Consider the following 20,229-nt stretch of genomic DNA (forward strand, 5'->3'; position numbering starts at 1 on the left):
GCATCCGATGAAGTGAGCTGTAGCTCACGAAAGCTTATGCTCAAATAAATGTGTTAGTCTCTAAGGTGGCACAAGTACTCCTTTTTTCTTTTTGCGAATACAGACTAACACGGCTGCTACTCTGAAACCTTTGTACCTTGGGGAAGTTTTTAACCTAAGGTTGTAAGAATAAGCTTAGGGGGTCTTTCCTGTGGGTCCCCACATCTGTACCCTAGAGTTCAGAGTGGGGAAGGAACCCTGACAGGTGTCATTAAAGGTTTTGTGATAATGGGAGGGAGACAGACTAAAAAAAAACAGTGCAACTATCAGACACTTGTATTTGATTATTGTTCTGAAATATTTGATGAACTTTAGGCCTGAGTATTTTTAAACTAAGAGTGTATTCCTTCACTAGCATGGTCGGAAAAAACAACCATTGACTTCAGTGAGCACTGGATCAGACCCTTACAGTTGGGACAGACTCCCGACTTGTCTATGGCTCCTTTAATGCTGTTCCAGAAGGGCAGAATCAGGACCTTTTCCCCCTTTTGCAGTGGTAGTACAACTGACAAATGTCCTTTGCTACAGCTGGCTGGAGAGGGAAACAAGCTGAGTAGAAACAAAGTGTCTTACTTTTTTCTCTCTGCCCTTTATTTATGCATGCTTCTGCTTTCCTACAGCAATGCTTGTGGTGGCTGTGCAATAGGAACATTATGCAACAGAGACGTTAATGCACAATTGCCTTTCTGTTTTCTATACCCCTGCGTGGACTATGTCTGTGCAAGATTAGTGTTCTTTAGCTTCTGTCCTTCAGCAAGGAGAGCATAGGGATCTGCATTATTGTAGAAGAAATTTCAGTTCATGAATGCCTAGGATGCAAAAGCTGACATTCCAAGGAAACTATGTGAATGGGTCTGTTTCTTTTATCTATACAAGCAGTATTTAAAAGTTACTCTTTAACATACTTGTGGTGTATAACTTATGTGAATATTATGAACAGCAGGTTTAAATTAGACTACAGTGAATTTTTTAAAATGTGTCCTAAAATCATATCTATTATAAAATAAAAGCTTTTCAGATGTGCATTCCATATCTATTGTCCATTTATATGAATACACAGAAAAAGTATTCCCATGGCTGGCCTCTGCTTTCATCTGAGACCCAGACTCCTTTTTATTTTTTAAAATAGATTTCAAATCTGCAGTTAAGAAAATAAAATAGGAGGATTGTAACAGACTGTGTGTTTCAGGGAGGAAACTGCTTTCTCAAGAGGACAAGCCCAGCCTCTTGGGGAGTAGACTGACTGTTACTAACTCCGTAGTCGATTGGCTACATACACAGCTTCCTGTGTTGTGATTTAAAGCAAACAGGGCAGAGTACAGCTTGTGGAGACAAGTAGAGATTGGACAGCATGACATGTTAAAAGCTCTCAGCCTCTGCAACTTCCCATGGTTTCAAACCACATGCTTACCAAAGTGTAATCGTCAAATAGAAAAGTTTGGAGGAAAGAGAAGACAGAAGAGAAACCATGTTTCATTTTAAGCTGCTGCTTTCCATCATTTAGACTTCAGTTCATCATTAAAATGGATTCTAAATTAGGGGTGGAGCTTTTTGCACATGACTTCAAAGGAAGAAAAGACAAAACTGTAAGTGTTTATTTTTAACAATCCTCTTGTGACATTCAACAGTTGTAGCAAAATAATCATTCAAGAACAGCAGCTGTGCTTTATCTTATTAATTGGAACTGTACTTTGGAAGTTAGAAATTAAGTTAGACTGGATTTTTTAAATGGGTGACAATGTTTAGCTACAGTAATATGAATATTGAGAATTGTAACTTTTTATTTGCATACTTTTAAAAATATATTGAGTGACATATTCCTTACAGACTGCAATTTTGTTTAAAAGTAAAGCAGATAAGAGTTAAATCTTATATTACTTTAATTATAAATTTAAAATGACTTGCAGTAAAACAGCTTTCAAAAATTATTCTGAAATGTTAGCAAAATTTTAAGACTTTCATACAATAGCTAGATAAAAGTGAAATGTGTATGTTTGGGGCAAGGGCATAAGAGAATTTATTTTTAATAATAAAACAAAAACTATGTATTATTGGAGGCTTTTGACATTGTAAGAATTGTGTTTTGTAAATGTTTCAGTACCAATGAACAGTGTAGCATTGGTATTGAAACATAAGAATTGTTATGGTCTTTTGTTTGGTTTTGTTTGCTACTATGCTGCCAAGAAGTGTTTCATTAGTACATTATGACCAAATTCTAAGAGATACTGAACAGATGAAACTTTGGTTGAAGTCAATGGAGACTGCAGGTGCTGAGTACTCCTCAGGATTTGGCCCCATGTTTGTAAATCAGACTGTCAGATATAAACTTACTATTTGAACAGAGGCCAGCGTTTGAACAACTACAGTAAAGTATCCTATTGTAACTGACTGCATTCAACTCTGCAAATAGTTTACACAGCTCAAGTTAGAGAGAGACTTCTGTCAGTGTTCTTAGTTGATATTGGGCCACCACAACTTAAGTGAACGTATCGTGTAGATTTAGAAAAAATATTAAGAGCTCTATTGAGCTTGAAAGCTTGTCTCTTTTAATTAACAGAAGTTTGTCTAATAAAAGATATTACCTCACCCACCTTATCTCTTTAAAAAAAAAAAAAAAGCTATTCAGGGGTGAAGCCAAAATTATTAGACTATGTAAAGCTTGGCTGGCTTGCTCGTTGTTTTCTGCACTGTTATGTAGAATATCTTGGTGCATTAGCTGATTTTTTCCCAGGCCATAGACTGATAGGGCTGTGGGGGTAGCTGCTCAGCCCTAGGGGAAATAGAGAATGTATGAATTCTTTGTGTTCCTCAATTACTGAAGAGCAGTGTTCATGGGTTTTGAAGGGGGTCTTGTTTGTACTTTCTTGGCTGAAAGGTGTAATGAAGTGTTGAGAGTTAAAGCTGGGAAAAGGGCAGTTCTTGAAGCTGTAAGGGATACATAGGACCTTCACACTCTGGACAGGAATGTGGTGTTTGAGGGTTGTTTTGTTTTTTTAACTGTTTGCTATAGAGACTTCTTCATCTGTCTGAGATGAATGTCCAAAGACTGTGCCTTTTGGGTTAATAAACAGGAAATAATAAAGGTAGGTAAATAATAAATGGAAGGTACAAATTGTTGGTGCAGCTCATTTCCAGTAATGGGACACTTCAGGAGCAATGAGCCAGATATATTGTTAAACTAAAGAAGTTATTTTTTAAATTCTTACTGATAAATATGCAAAATGTATCCATTTATCTGTAATCCACAGGCTCACATGATGGCTCAGAAAGCAAATAAAGAACAGCAGCTTGACATGATGAACAAACATTACAAACAACTTGAAAGTCGCCTGGATGAAATGCTTTCTAGGATTGCTAGGGAAACTGAGGAAATTAAGGATCTGGAGCAACAGCTTACAGATGGTAAAGAGCACTGTGGTTTTGTTGTTGTTTTTAAACTTTCTTTCCTTGGGAGCATTGAATCTGTATTCTAACATAACTGAGATACAAGAGATGTAGGAAATAGGGCTGTTAAGTGATTAAAAAAATTAATCGCGATTAATCACACTGTTAAACAATAATAGAATACCATGTATTTAAATATTTGTGGATGTTTTCTACATTTTCAAATATATTGATTTCAATTACAACACAGAATACAAAGTGTACAGTGCTCACTTTATATTTATTTTTTTATTTCAAATATTTGCACTGTGAAAAACAAAAGAAATAGTATATTTCAATTCACCTAATATAAGTACTGTAGTGCAATCTCTTTTTCATGAAAGCTGCTTACAAATGTAGAATTGTGTACAAAAAAAAACTGCATTCAAAAACAAAACATTGTAAAACTTTAGAGCCTGCAAGTCCACTCAGTCCTACTTCAGCCAATCGCTCAGACAAACAAGTTTGGTTACATTTGCAGGAGATAAAGCTGCCCGCTTCTTGTTTACAACGTCACCTGAAAGTGAGAACAGGCGTTCGCATGGCACTGTTGTAACTAGCATCACAAGATATTTACGTGCCAGATGCGCTAAAGATTCATATGTCCCTTCATGCTTCAGCCACCATTCCAAAGGACATGCGTCCATGCTGATGATGGGTTCTGCTCGATAACTATCCAAAGCAGAGCAGATCGATGCATGTTCATTTTCATCTGAGTCAGATGCCACCAGCAGAAGGATTTTCTTTTTTGGTGGTTCAGGTTCTGTAGTTTCTGCATCGAAATGTCGCTCTTTTAAGACTTCTGAAAACATACTCCACACCTCGTCCCTCTCAGATTTTGGAAGGCACTTCAGATTCTTAAACCTTGGGTTGAGTGCTGTAGCTATTTTTAGAAATCTCACATTGGTACCTTCTTTGCATTTTGTCAGATCTGCAGTGACAGTGTTCGTAAATCAAACAACATGTGCTGGGTTATCATCCGAGACTGCTATAACATGAAATATATATGGCAGAATGCAGGTAAAACAGAACAGGAGACATACAATTCTCCACCAAGGAGTTCAGTCACAAATTTAATTAACGCACTATTTTTTTTAACGAACATCACCAGCATGGAAGCATGTCCTCTGGACTGGTGGCTGAAGCATGAAGGGGCATATGAATGTTTAACATGTCTGGTATGTAAATACCTTGCAATGCCAGCTACAGAAGTGCCATGTAAAATGCCTGTTCTCGTTTTCAGGTGACATTGTAAATAAGAAGCAGGCAGCAGTATCTCCTGTAAATGTAAACAAACTTGTTTGTCTTTAGTGATTGGCTGAACAAGAAGTAGGACTGAGTAGACTTGTAAGCTGTAAAGTTTTACATTGTTTTGTTTTTGAGATCAGTTATGTAACAAAAAAAAAATCTACATTTGTAAGTTACACTTCCACAATAAAGAGATTGCACTAGAGTACTTGTAGGAGGTGAATTGAAAAATATTATTTATTTATCATTTTTACAGTGCAAATATTAATAAAAACTAACAGTGAGTACTGTACACTTTATATTCTGTGTTGTAATAGAAATCAATATATTTGAAAATATAGAAAAACATCCAAAAATATTTAATAAATTTCAATTGGTAGTCTATTGTTTAACAGTGTGATTAATCGCGATTAATTTTTTAATCACAGTTAATTTTTTTTTAATTAATCACGTGAGTTAACTGCGATTAATCAACAGCTCTAGTAGGAAAGGATTGAAAATTATTCCTAATTGATCTGAAAGGAAAAAATGGGATAATTCTCAAGTATGTCCACCTTAGAGGAAAAGAGCTGGAAAATACAGGTCACCAAAACATTATGTATTTCCCACCAAGGCTTTCACTGGTAAAGGAATATTGCGTTGATAAGGAGGTTTTGCAGACACAATATGTAAGACCTCAATGATCAGATCTTGATGGGGAGAGCCAGAAGCAACATTCTTCCCTGTTGCATGGAAGAGTCAGATCTCTTGCTTAACAAGTTGAGTGTATTTTATCACTTGACTGCATCATGGATATGCCATCAATTAGTGGCCTTCAGCCGTAAAAATGAGGTGATCCGTCTTCTCCTTATATGAATAAGTGACATCTTGATAGTCCAAGTGGTATTATGAAGTCTTCTAGTTACTGTTACTACATGTTGATTGAAACTGTTGTCAGAGTCAGAACTCCTAGAAAACTATTACAAGGTAGAAAAGCTACAGTCTCTGCTGACTTTTAAGGGATCCTCTAATGTCACCATCTGCATGGAAAGGCTCTATCGTATGCATTGATTTGATCACTTCAGTTTTGAAAACTGATTTAAGAAATCCCATTCTTTGGTATTCCTATGTACAAGATACTATAAATCACTGTTGTGTGAAAAGAAAAGGAGTACTTGTGGCACCGTAGAGACTAACAAATTTATTTGCGTTAGTCTCTAAGGTGCCACAAGTACTCCTTTTCTTTTTGCGAATACAGACTAACACGGCTGCTACTCTGAAACCTGTTGTGTGAAAGCAAATGCCTCGCTCTAAATATTTTCAAATGCTTAATAAATCTTATAATCATCATTATGGTTTAAGTGAATTGAAAGGTGTGGTTGTACAGCCACATAATGCATAGTGAGCTAAAGTACTTATCCTCTGGAGTTGTACACGCATAATATCTTGAAGGCAATGTCCTTTGTCCCTGGAGAATATTGCATCCTAAACATCTCTCAGAATTCCTTGTTGGCTATTACTGAACAGCGGTAGTAATTCGTTCTAGTGGGATGTTTTCTTCCCTAAAAGAAAAAGGGAAAATCTAACTCTAATAAAAGGAAAAATGAGAGCTTCAATAAAGGTGGGAAATATTATATGAAATAGTGTTTAGTTTTACTTATGTGTTGGACAGTTAAAATACAGTAAATACTATGTACAGGAGCCTCATATAACTGGGGGCTTTTTGCTTTTAGACAGTGTGATTTCAAGCTGCTAGAACAAAAAGAAACTTTGCATACTAACATGATATTAATTTTGCAGAAAAATTTATACTCCGTGAATATAAACATGACTTTTCCATTTTGTCTTTATAAATTAAAATATTTTTAAAATTAAATAGTTTAATCCTTGTTCCAGTAAACTAGAAAATGTACACTTCATATTTTAAGCTGTTGTTCCAAATCAGGAAAATATTTAGTGCACAAAGTTGAAGAAGGTCAAAGGGGGAACAATATAGAATAGAAGTATATGTCTTAAATGGCTGCATATTAACCTAGTATAATGTCACATCTAAAAGGACACATTTTAGAGAATACATTTTTTGAAACCCTAATTGTTGTTTCTTTAGAATTAGCTATTTCAAGTACATGAGACGTTACTCTAAACTAGGTAACACACACAAGTTGGTTCAAGTAGTAAGTACAATTGAGCCACTAAGTAATAATGACTTGAGTTGTACCAAAAATCTAACACTGTAAAATGTGGGTGACTTTTTTGAGAGAGAGAGAGAGAGAGAGAGAGAGAGAGAGAGAGAAAGCTATTTTAAAAAAATTAAAAGGGAAAAAACTTGGATTCAGCTAAATTAAACTATGTTCCAACCTTCAAAACTTGACAGTTTGTGATTAAGCATCTCCTTTGTGACATTTTTGATGTCTTGTATTCAGAAGAGTAACAGTATTGAGAAACTGCACTGGAAGATTAGGAATGTCTATTTTGTTCATCTGGTATTCCTGGCCCAATATATTTGAAACAAAGAGTTCTCTTGCATTCCATTTTGTACCTTTGTGCAGGTCAAATAGCAGCAAATGAAGCACTGAAGAGGGATTTAGAAGGTATTATCATTGGATTACAGGAATACCTTGAGAGTGTTAAGGATCAGGCCAAGCAGGCCAGTGATGAATGTAGGGAGTTGCGGAAGGATAAGGAGGCTTTGCTGCAAAGATTGGCTGAACTGGAGGAGGGAAGAAATCAGCTGGAAAGAGTTGCCATGGATGCCGAAAACATGAGAAAAGTAAGATTTAGGAATACCTGTGTCTTCCCAAAGCCAGATCCCTGGGAATAAAAATAGAAACTGAATTCTGAACTGCAAAACAAAATTTCCCTGGGACAAATTCTGCTCTCTTTTATGGTAACTTCAGTGGGAGTTGAAACTGTAAACTGAGAACAGAATTTGGCCTGTAATTATTAAAACATAAATAGCATACAGCAAATGGAGATTATTTTAAGGGGCAGTCAATGTATATTTTTGTTGTTGTGGAACTCTCCCAGAAATCCAGACTTAGACTTTTGCTCCGTGGACCAAAGACTGATTTACACTACACTAGCACAAGTTGCTCCAACACCAGTGTGGCACATCTACACTAGGGTTTGCATCTATGTGGCTACCCTGTTGCAAAACAAACAAAGAAGTGTAGACAAAGTCTTAGATTGAGAATACTCTACTGATTTATTCTAACAACCACCTTTCCTGCTCGCGCGCTCTCTCTTTCCACCTAAGGAAACCTCCCCTTTTTAAATTGCACTTTGCACTACTCTCTCTCTCTCTCTCTCTTCCCCCCCCCCCACCCCCCAATGGGGTGTGCAATTAAGTACCTCTGAGGCAGGTATCAAAGCTCCTCAGTGAAACCACGCCACAGGAGATGCTCTTGGAACAATAAGTGCTAAGCCATCATTCTCAAAACCAAAGATAAATGACCACCACAGCTCAGCTTCCTCAGCCCAGAACCTGAACTAACTGATAATTCCCATACTCAGGTTTTCCACACCAAATAGTTACCACCAAGTTAATGAGTATGTCATACAGTTGTTAAAGACCAATGTTAATTGTCCTGCTAGGAGTAAAGTTAAACTTAAGAGAAACAAATGTCTGTGGCTCTAACCTGAAAATTCGCTTATTTGTATTGTGTGGGCTTTGTACAGTGCTTAGCACAACAACACCCTAGACTCTACTCTTATATATTTTAATCTATAGTTGTATTTGAATGTCAGCTACAACTAGCTTTAACTGTTCCTGACTATAGAGGTCATGAATGGTACTCTTACTCTGCTCTTCTAGATGTGGTAATAATTGTTAATCCCTGGAAGCCAGGAGATAGAGTTTACTGGAGCACATTGCCTGTCTGACAGTTGAATATTCTGCATTTGCTAGCATCAAGAAATTAACTAGAAATATGAACAGAATCATAAATAATATGTATATTTCTAAGTTGAATGTGCAATTTCAGGAAATTGCAAAGCTTGAATGTGCACTCCAAGAGCAACGAGAGGTAAATGAATCTCTTAGAGAGGCACAAGGGAATCTCCGTGCATATGAGGGTGAACTGGAGGCCCGACTTAAAGTCAAAGATGTTGAAGCCAATCAACAGAAGGAAGAATTGGAGAGACTAAAACGACTTAGTCAGGTGAGAATAGAATTACTGTGACATCAAATGAAAATAGTTCTCCTTTTTTAAAAAAAGGGTAATCTAGCTTGAAAAACATAAGTGGACTTCACTCAGTTTATATTTTGTTTTTAAATCTAGAAATACTTTTTTCCCTTCTAAGTCTGGGAAGAATGAAAGTTCCAGGGAAGCTGTTCTTATCAGGTGTTTTGGTTTTTTTTTGTTAAAGCCCTGTGAATTTATGATGAAAATTCTAATATCCTTATTTTTGATGAAAACATTTTTGGCTATTTATAACACACATTTCAAAATCCAGTTAATCCTGCTTTCAGATATCCATTTTAAGAGTTCTGTTAGTATATTATGCAAATTAGAAAACTTTTCCATCTCCTTCTTTGTTACTATGATGGAAGTTTCCTTTGTAATAGTCAGAAATCCTTTTCTTTTAAAGAGATCCCCTTGTAATGGTTTAAAGTAATCTATGTAGTAAGGAACTTAAACAAATATGAATAATTCCTTTGTTAATGATGGGTCTTATTTTCGCATTCAGTAACTTCAAGTTTAGTAAGGAAATGTTCTTTATGCTAAAGTAGCAATTATGTTTCATAAGGCAATGTAACCAATATGGTTGGTAGTTGCCATTTTGATATGATTTATACTTTATCCGGAAAGCAAGATACAGAATATTTTTGGGCTCTCCATGGAGAATATACTCTGAATAAAAACAGACTAGCAATTGTGGCTTTCCAGAAATACAGTTGGAAGAATATTGGTTATCCAAACGTAAAAAAAAAAAAGTTTATCATAGGGCTTGTCTGAAAATTGGCTTTTCAAAAATTTCCCTAGCTGGGCATCCTGGCCCATAGAGAATGGGGACACAAGAAACCAAATACAGTTCCTATTTTTAGACAAAAATTTTGAGTTTTTGCTAAAAACTGTAAAACTCCCTTGAAAAATGTTGATTTTTTTTTTAAAATTTCATTAGAAATTTCAACAAGGAGGCGGAGTGGGATTTTGGACCAGATCTAGTTTAGCACCTTTTATAATTCAGTTAATTTTGTTTCGAAAAGTACAATTTTTCTGGCTTTTAAATCTGAAAACTTTGTTATTATAGATGGAACACTCAGCCCTGCAAGCTGAACTTGAAAAAGAAAGGCAGGCATTAGAAAATGCTCTTACCAAAGCACAAATATCAGAAGAGAAGGAACAGGAAAACAATAAGCTACTCTCCCAGCTCAAACAATTGCAGGTTAAATACTTATTCATTTTTTGTCTCAGAATTCACCTGATATCTGGGATGGGTTCCCCCCCTCCCCAAAGGAAAATTAATATGGATTTTCCTCCTCTATGTACTCTGCATCTGTTTGGGAATCTTAAGTAGCATCTCTGACTCTTCTTTTCTCCCTAATGCTAATACTCCTAACCCAAAAGCCCCATGTTGCAGTTATCATCCTTCTGTTGTTGAGGTCTGAATTGGGCTATCAAGACTGCTCCATGATATTCCAGAGGAATTTGTTATTGTTTTATGTTAACATGTCCTTCCTTACAGTTCAGTGCATGTGAATGAGAAAGAGGCTTAGTTACTCCAGGTTTCAGAACTGCTGAGCACATTTGGTTCCCATTAAAGTTGAAGAGAAATATCCTTCAAGAGAGAAACTGAATATCAAGAGTCTGTTGGAGTAGGTTCTAGTCAAAGCAGAAATTAAATTAAATTGGAGGTTGTCTTACTACCTCACACGTCTTGTTTCCTGCCTTAGGGATAATGTGGATATGTTGTCTGAACAGGTATTCCTTAGGGGCAGCACCATAGGTACAAAAAGAAGTCGCTGCTCTCCAAAGTAAATAGTGAGCAACTCAGAGCTTCAGACAGACAACAGGGATACAAAAGGAAAGGTCCAGTTTTGTAAAGTGCAGACTGCTTCTGATTCTTGCTGAAAATTAGTTATGTTGGCTTAACTGGGTAATTTTGCTCTGTGTATTATCTTTGTATAGTTCTAATTGTTGAAATTTGTGGCTGTTTGTTTTTTCTGAGAAGTTTCTCAATGTTAAATCCTTGAATGAAATGAGAATTCTATAGTTTGCTTGTGTTACCAGCTCCTTTATGGCGATAGGGTTAACTTACACAAAGATGTATTTGTTACTTCATTAGACTGTTAAGAAGGAGATGCAATACAAACAAGCCCATTATTGAACTGGCATCAAAATATTTTCAACATTTAGGAGTAATTGCTAGGAAAGATGCATTTTATATTGATAAAATATTTGTCAGATTCTAAACTACTGGAATTTGACCCTTACATTTGGTTTTACAGGGAGACAATAACCTTTTGAAACAACAGCTTAAAGATCTTCAAAATCAACTAAACCATGCAGTTGACAACACAATTGATCCTGAAGAAGTCACAGCTCGTGTAAGTGAGCTCAAGAGAAAACTGCAGACAGGAATTGGAGAAATTAGGTGGGTAAAATAAACTTAATAGTAAATTCATGAAGTGAGTTAGTATGCACACATCTAAGTACGTAAGAGTAACAAGATAAGCACTCTTTCTCCACCTTTGCTTCAGAGTGCAGCTCTGACACTGGCCCATACATAACCCTGTTGCCATGTCCTGCATTCCATCCTCAAATTACACACCCTACATCAGTACTATTAAATATAATAGGTGAGGTATCCTGCCACAGACAGGAAGTAAAAGAGCAATCCTTTGCTCCACATCTGCTTAAATATCCTGTGTTGGCTCAGGAACCATGGGACCAATCGAAAAGGCACCACCAGTTGAGTGCGCCAGTAGGACCACTTGCCCCTAGATCTAGTGAGACCCAGCTGGGTGGGGTGTAGGTGAGCAAGACCTGCTGCTTTGCCTCTAGCCACACAGAATGGGAAGGGGAGAGGTGGAGATAGGGACACACCTCTCCATACAGTCTCAACCATAGTGCAGGGCCACTATTGAACTGTACCCACTTGTGTCAGTCACCTTAAATTCTTGTACTAGCATATTAGGTTGGAAAAATCCCAGCATCTAACACCAAGAACTAAAATGATTGCTTGCTTTCTTATGATTTGCATTGTCTTTCTTTCAGATGCCATAATTCAACTGATATTGTAGGGAAAAGCCTTGCAGACCTGCAGAAACAATTTAATGAAATCCTTGCTCATTCACAGCAAGAAAAAGAAGAGGCATGGGCTAGACAGAGACAGTTACAAGAAGAGATGGCATCTCAACAAGAGAAACTGGGAGATGCACAAGAAAAATATAGACAGGCCTGTAACAAAGCTGCAGAAGCAAGAGTAAGAGAATTACAAGTTAGAAAATGGAGAAAATTGAACTGTCAGCACAAGGATCAAATTTCACTCCCTACGTAGTACTATAGCACTTTTTAAAAGTTCTTGGTTATATAGATGAAATATTAGTTTGTCTGGAGCAGGTTTGGGACAACTGAAATGTAGAGCGAGACATTACTATTCCATTGCAGATCTGATAAGATGGATTTGTTTTTTTCCTTTTTAATGTGTAGTATGGTTCTGGTTTTCACCTGATTGCAGCAGTGCATATTTCTCTTAAGTGGTAACTATCCATTAAAGGGAAATGATAAACAGTTGAGAATAAACAATTTTCAGAAGTAATTTGACAGTTCTCACATTTTAAATAGATTCTGGCTACTGTAGGGAAAAATGGATGCATATGAACACTCCTTTTGTTCTCATGTCTTACAGTAGACTTACCTTACTCACAGACTCTTTATTTTTGTTTGCATCAAAAATCTAATGCAAATGTATGGAGATGCTGTATCTAGACACAATGGCTTAATATAGGCATCTGCACTGATATGCTGTGTGCCCCGTTGTACTCTTCTGAGATCCTTTATTGCATAGAGCAAGCAGAAGGTTTTTCATTTCTGCATAAATATCTCAGAAGAATTTTCTCATACTTCCAAAAATTAATAGGGATAGCCGTTTTCTGGTGTGTGCGTGCAACAGCTGTGGAGTTGATTGTGTGCTGTCTTTATGAAGTGTACTTGATTAAATGCCTAGCCAATGTTCAGACTACAGAATATATGGGGAACAAAGAAAAGTAAATACAGGTAGAAAAAGTAAATTATGGGTAAGAATTTCAAAAGCTCTGAAGTCCCATTTTCAAAAGTTACTTAAGTTCTTTTAAAATTTTACTCTATTGAAACCATGATATGTTAGTTGTCAATCTCTCTCTTTGAGAATTAGCATTCTGCTAATTGCATGTTTTGCAAAACAGATATTTTTAAACTTCAGTAAGATTGTGAATCAAAACATGCACTGTGTATGCTTTTCTTTCATGTTGTTCATTGTAATTTATTTAAACTGCAGATTAAATCTGAGAAGAGGCAGAATGAGATTAGAGTTCATCAACTAGCGAATGAAATCCAGCACTTGCATGCAAAAATAAAGAGTATGGAAGAAATACAGGGCCTTGCAGATCAACAACTTCAAGAAGTTGATGAGGAGAAGGAGAAAATTCTTGCCCAACTGGAAGATTTAGAGAATAAGGTGGGAGGTAGATAAGCAAGAACAAGCGCGCACGCGCACACACACACACACACACACACACACACACACACTCAACTCAGTTGCCTGAAGAAGAAAAAAACCTTTCATTGTTTTTGGCAGTTTTGATTTCTAGGACTTATGGTATGTTACCTGGACCTCAAGTGTAGATGTTGATTGTTACCAGTGGTGTTAGTTTGATTCTGGCTTTAATTTAAAAAAAATATATATATACATACACATCAATTGATGCAAAGCATCTCAAAAATACTTCTAAATGAAAAATAATATGATAACGCTATACAAAATGGGGCATAGTGACTCCTATAGGCTGTAAGGTAAAATGACCTAAAGCGACACCAGAAGAAAGCTATAAAATATTAATAATGTAAAAACAGTACAAGATAAAAACTCTTTTATAACAATATACATATATTTCCCCTATTTCAGAAAAACTTAGACGATGCCAGGGCACAAAAGCAAATTCTTGGCCTAGATAAAGAATTGAAGGAATTAAAAAGAGCAATAGCCACTTCGGATAAACTGGCAACCACAGAGCTCTCCATTGCCAAAGATCAGCTAAAGTCTCTCCATGGAACTGTTCTCAAAATTAACCAAGAGCGAGCCGAGGTGATTCAACATAGAAATAATACATTTATGTAATGTTTACTAATGCTGTTATAATTGGAGGGTTCTTGGTGTTTCCTTTATCATGTGGAGTTTAAGGCTCAACCACAAATCCTCACTGGACTGAAACTTGGCACATAAGGTCTCAGTCTGCGGGCAAGTCTTATTTATTGTAAAATATATAAATAGTTGATGTAGCCTGGGAAGATAGTGTAGGTAATTTCCGGGTTGGATAACTTGTCTCATTACATTCTGAAAGCTTTTGAATACGTAATTTTTACAAAGATTTGAATAATAGCCACTTAACAAATGAAAAACAGATTGCAATAATACTATTGTGACTTAAGGTCAAAATAAATTAACAGGAACAGATACAATGTAAGAAAATTCTTAAGACTTCAAGATATTCAGGTCAGGAACCTTGTCTCCATATTTATAAAGTACCTACAAGTATGGGTATTTATATAATGTGTAAAAAACAAAAAAAACTGTTTTTTCATGCAGATATTAGGAATGAAGGAAAAAGGTGAAAAAGGAAATACAGAAAGCAGACTAGCATGATTATTTATTACTATACTTTTCTCAATGCTGTATGAGGCATCAGCTGGTCTGTAAAATAAGGTTTTAAAATTAAAGGTTTACTCTGTTTATTGTTGTAGGAATTTCAGGAAGCAGAGAAGTTCTGTATGCAGGCAGCTCATGCAGCTCAGGATCTTGCCCAAGCAGAAGCAGAAATAGAATTGTTGCAAAGACTTTTAAAAGAAAAAGAAGGACAGGTAAATTGTAGTAGGTTTTGCTGTACATCAAGATATGAATGCTACAGGGGCAAGATGAAATATGCAGAGATCAATCAATCTGAGATCTTAGGCGCATGGTTAAATGAGTATCTGAAACAGCCTAACATAATTAATTAGTCCTGCCAGGTCTGCAGGGGACTGAACTAGATGACCTTTTGAGATCCCTTCCAGTTCTATGATTATATGATAACTTTTTTTTTAAATTTCTGACTTCCTAATTACAGTTTTAGGTTCTTAGGGGTGATTTTTTTTTTTGATTTAGTACTGGACTTTTCCACATACTCATTTCTGTTAGTCCAGTTGATTTTCTCTTATGACTATCATTTAGTAAAATGTCTTTATGTAGGTAATTGCATAGTCACAATCATTTGGGAGGAGAAGGGGAAATCTTTCTTGCAGAAAATTCACAGGCTGAGTTTGTGAATTTTTTATTTAATGAGATGTGTTTCTAGAATAGACTTTATAAATTAGACAGTTTTGATTTTAAACTTTTTTTTTTAAATAGTTTCAGTATGAAATGGAAAAACCTGATGCCAGAGCTGTTGCACCAAGTTTTCAGAAGTTTGAGATTGATAAATTAAACCAGATTCTGAAATGTCAAAGAGCAGAAATTTACCGACTGAAAAGTTTATTAGACAATGCCAGAGCAGGTAATACTTTCTTCTTTTGTCTCTGCACCTTGCATTCCAGAACAGGCTTAAAGGAAATAAATTTCTACCCCATGTTTCTCACCACCTGCTTGCTTCATACACCTGGGGATGTATTCAAAACTCTAACAGTCCATTCTGTGAGGCTTCTGAAAATGGGTTTCTAAGATGCACACTTTGTTCCTAGACAGGTTTTTGTTTAATTGTTTTTTACTTCCAAGGGGTGGGGGCGAAGGGTATGAGTGTATGGAAATGAAGTGAGCAGGATGTAGTAAGTTTGCACTTCCATAATGTGCATATCATGCATATAATACAGTTATGTAGCTTCTTTCATCCAGGATGAAGGATCTTGGTTCTTACGGTATTTTGCAAATATTATTGAATTAAACCACACACCCTGCGTGTGATATAGGTGCATATTATCATCATCACACCCACAGATGAGGAAGTGTTACTTAACCTCTGCAACCTTGACTAAGGTCTCACAGCACATAAGTGGCAGACCTAAAAAACAGTCTAGGAATACTGGTGCGCAACTTTAATGACCAAACCACATTATTGGTGTTACACATTCAGTAGATATTTCAGAAACCTACCTTGTAGCTGTGGAGGGGAGCATGAAAATCTCATTTCACAACTGGTTTCAGAGGTCTGTTCATGACCAAGTGTAATAAAAAAGAATGAATTAATTTAGAAGCATTTTAAGTAATTTCAGAAGTCTTAAAGTTTCCTCTATACTTAAGTACTAAATTTCCTTCATCTAAAGATGAATTTATTGTGTCTGGTGTTTAGCTGAAGTGCTGGGTAATAACTTCAGTATATTGTGCTATTGGTACGAAAAAATACAAAAAGAAAATGTATTGGGATGTGGCAGACTTTAAATTGGCATTTTAATTATCTTAAATATATTGACCTCCGGGTACTTTCATAACATAATAGAGCATTCAGATTTACTGAAGTACATTCTATGGTTATGATTATCACTACAAAAGGTTCCCCCCCACCCCGCTCTCCTGCTGGTAATAGCTCATTCTCGTTACAGTGTGTATGGTAACACCCATTGTTTCATGTTCTCTATGTATATCAATCTCCCCACTGTATTTTCCACCGAATGCATCCGATGAAGAGAGCTGTAGCTCACGAAAGCTTTATGCTCAAATAAATTTGTTAGTCTCTAAGGTGCCACAAGTACTCCTTTTCTTTTTGCGAGTACAGACTAACACGGCTGCTACTCTGAAACCTGTCATTCTATGGTTATGTAACCATGTTATTCTTTTACAGGTAACAAGGATGAAATAGACAATTTACTGGATGAAATTGCAGCACTCAGACATGCCCTTTCTTACCAGAATGATTACATCACCGGTATAGCAGATCCATTCAAAAGAAGGGGATATTGGTATTATATGCCATCATCATCACAAGTAAGAAAACTAACATGGGATTTTGTGGAAAGTAATTTTGATATGGAAAAATTCTATTATGAACCTCATTAACATTTGGAGGAGGAACTAGAGGGAAAGTTGATGGGTGTAAAATAGACAAATGTTGGAATACCAACATTAACTTTTCATACCTCATATTCTGTACAAAATGTACGTTCCAAAATATAGCTCCTTAGAACCTTGTTAATTTGGATTTTTGTCTTTTCAGCACATGATAGTTGATGATTGCATATTTATGTTGGCATGTTCTCTCCATGCCAGACATGTGGACTAGTCCCTACACTACACTGAAGTATGTACAGTCATGCACAGTCTTGTCTCTTAAAAGTCAGCTCTTTGCAAAATTCACTTTGCAAAGGGCTTCCCACTTAGTCATACAAATTAGCAGCATTCCAGTGCATGTTATAGTGTTTCAGGGTTTAATTTAAGCCACACCTGAGACAACAAGGAACATGTAACTTTAAAGATTTTATTTAAAACAAAATTTTGAAGAACCTCAGATTAGCACAGAATCTAAACTATACACTTATTTAAAGCTAGGACAGTTCTCAAAATAGCTTGTCTACTGACTGCGTCCTTCTCAATTTTGTATTCAAAATTAATTTTAATTATTTAATTAACTGTTTTGAAAGCCCATGAACATTCCAAGCAGAGCACACCTCCTTTTTTGCTAACCTAATAGCCCATTTAAATCCCCATCTAACTCAATGTCAACTTCACTAACTGGAGTAGTGGAGAAACATCAACAAAAAGCTTAAACAAAAAATAAGTTGTGTGGGGATTTATTTTTAAAAAAAATGTCAGATCTCCAAATCTAGTTTTTAAATCACTGTTCCTGCCCTAACTATTGATGATAGGAATGCTATTGTAATAGTCCAAAAGGAGCCATACCTAATAAGAAGTTCTCAGACTTTTTTATAGTATAGATAATTTTTGTACAAAGATTGTCTTGTTTGTTATCTGCCTTCTAACTTGTAATCTCATAACAATCCTATGGCAGCCACACCAGTTGCTTACATGAATATAACAACTAAATATGCCTTAAATACGTTCCTATCTTTTACTGCAGTGTAGCAGCTGGAAATAATAAAAAGCATCATGTGATCAACCAGTTCTCTGAAGACCAGTTTGCAAACATTTGTAATCAGATGTTTGTTTTTCAATATTTGTTACTTCTAGAATTTAAACTTGCATTGCTCTTTGGGTTTTTAGGTCTCAACTCCTGGTTCTCACAGCACAAAAGACTCTGGAGTTGGCTTACAGTATCCTGTCTCATCCTGGCATTGCCAGGGCAGGCAAATCAGGAAGGAAGACTGTGTCTCACCCACTGCAAGAGGATGCTGGGTTTATTCCCCAGTCAGGAGTGGGATGTCCAAATCACATTCCAGTAAAGGTATGTTAGTTTGATCATACTAAGATGTTTAGGGAAATACAAACTGCTTATTTATTTAAAGTTCAGAGTGAATTTTCTGACCATCAGTGACTGAACTGTTAAAAAAATATTTTTAGTGTTGAGTTTTTTATTCAGTCTGAATACTTAAAATAATTGCTGATTTAGGGCCTTTCTTTTGGAGATGCATAATAAATAATATTGTTAACTAAAAAATAAATTACAATTTTTATTTTTTTCTCTCTAAAGATGGTGAACATGGAGAAGATAATGGAGGAGATGGTGAAATGAATGCTCCCAGTGTCTCTCCCTTTGTTGCACCTCCTGGTTCAGTTATTTATACTGTCCTTCCAGATGGTGCCCCTGTACCTCAGGGGACTGTACCTCATGGACCACCTCCTCCTATACCAACCAATGGTAGACCAGTTGCTCCTGGAACAGTTATCTTTGGACCACCTCCTACTGGAGCTCAGATTGTTTATGGTCCTGTACCTGCTAACTTTTCTGTCCCTCTCATTCCTATTGGTGTGCTTCACTGCAATGTGCCTGAACATCATGACTTGGTATGTGTATGGCGCAGGCCCAGCTGTATACACTTAACTCAATATAGGTGGTGGTGTTTTTTTAGTATCATCTCCTGTTTGGTTTTGAAAATAAATTTGTAAACTAAAAACTACACAAATATTACTGACTCTACTTATAATCATCTCTAACTTTCCCCACTCAACGTTTTTTCTCTAGCTAACATAGTATTCATTATTCCATCTAATTGTTTCATGGATTACAGATTTGACGAATGTAAAAAGGTTTCACTAAATCCATATACTCCTGCAGAGTATCATCTAACTTTAAAAGTTTACTGGAAGACAGTTCCTAGGGATATGTTTTTCCAAATGAATTTGTTGTGTGGTGTCTGTTGAACAGAAGATATACAGTTGGAGTTATACAGGTGGAAACTATATGGCTCAGCAGATAAAGGCACAGGCCTGGAAGTAATAAGATGTGACTTTTAGTCATAACCCTGCAGCTAGATCACTTATGTCTTGGGTAAATCTCTTGATCCTCAGTGCCTCCATTTTTCCATGTGTTCTGAGATCTTCAGATTAAAAGTTTTATATAGTCCCACAGCATAGGAATACAGCAGCTCCTCTAGTTTCAAACAACATTAGCTTTGCCTTGGAACATATTTGTTATGGAGGATTGTTGTGGAGAGTCAGTCTTGTCCTAACTTTGTATTTGCATGCATTAGGAAAAGGAAATCTCAAGACTAGAAGATACTGTGTATCGTTTAAGGTCTCAGAGATGTGAATATAAGTGGACAGGAGTATCTGAGCATAAATATAATAAAGAGATGGGAAAATTGCATCAAAACATTGAAGATCTCTTGCATGAAAGAGAAGAGCTGGAGCATGAAGTAGCAGAGCTACATAAGACAGCCCAGAAACGCAGTAAACGCAAGTAAGAGTAGTATGTTATATGCCTTTAAAAGTATGCCTGTTAAAAGTTTAATAGACTTTTCAAAATCTATTAGTGAAGATGGTTCCACTGTATTACTATGCATAACTTCTGTTTCTATAGTCTTTCTGTAAGAGAGTATAGCTTTTGAAAGATTGGTCAGATCTTTTGCATTTGACTTTTGAATTAATTGGTTGGTTTGTTTCCTCCCTCCCTTTCTTTTAGGGACTTCATTGAAGGACATGTTGACAGTCTTATTATAGAGCTAGAATTAGAAAAATCTCTCAAACATCACGAAGACATTGTAGATGAAATTGAATGTATAGAAAAGACTCTTCGAAAACGACGGGCAGAGCTCCGGGAGGCAGATCAACTTCTTGCGGAAGCTGAAACTGAACTTGAAAGTACCCGGGGAAAAGTAAATTGTTCTGTATTGTATCTGTTTGGTTTAAGAAAGATATTTTTGTTTAAGTGGGTAGAATATTCATTTTCATGGTGCAAGGCAGATAAAGCTAAGAAGG

The 20,229-nt window shown here is 36.2% G+C and overlaps 1 protein-coding gene across 4 annotated transcripts in view; it reads left to right on the top strand.

Moving 5' to 3' along the window:
- The window catches only part of CNTRL (centriolin), a 59,179-nt gene that overhangs the window by 18,543 nt on the left and 20,407 nt on the right, over nt 1-20,229 (top strand). For all 4 annotated transcript variants that reach the window (XM_043498762.1, XM_043498763.1, XM_043498764.1 and 1 more), the window contains exons 12-26: nt 3,288-3,441; nt 7,239-7,459; nt 8,673-8,849; nt 9,943-10,077; nt 11,141-11,286; nt 11,910-12,117; nt 13,171-13,350; nt 13,798-13,977; nt 14,634-14,750; nt 15,277-15,421; nt 16,700-16,842; nt 18,076-18,256; nt 18,503-18,816; nt 19,503-19,711; nt 19,934-20,126. In XM_043498762.1, the coding sequence (XP_043354697.1) occupies nt 3,288-3,441; nt 7,239-7,459; nt 8,673-8,849; nt 9,943-10,077; nt 11,141-11,286; nt 11,910-12,117; nt 13,171-13,350; nt 13,798-13,977; nt 14,634-14,750; nt 15,277-15,421; nt 16,700-16,842; nt 18,076-18,256; nt 18,503-18,816; nt 19,503-19,711; nt 19,934-20,126 (2,703 nt within the window). The remainder of the gene's footprint in view (nt 1-3,287; nt 3,442-7,238; nt 7,460-8,672; nt 8,850-9,942; nt 10,078-11,140; nt 11,287-11,909; nt 12,118-13,170; nt 13,351-13,797; nt 13,978-14,633; nt 14,751-15,276; nt 15,422-16,699; nt 16,843-18,075; nt 18,257-18,502; nt 18,817-19,502; nt 19,712-19,933; nt 20,127-20,229) is intronic.

Source organism: Dermochelys coriacea, chromosome 16, assembly GCF_009764565.3.
Source record: "Dermochelys coriacea isolate rDerCor1 chromosome 16, rDerCor1.pri.v4, whole genome shotgun sequence".
Lineage (NCBI taxonomy): Eukaryota > Metazoa > Chordata > Testudines > Dermochelyidae > Dermochelys > Dermochelys coriacea.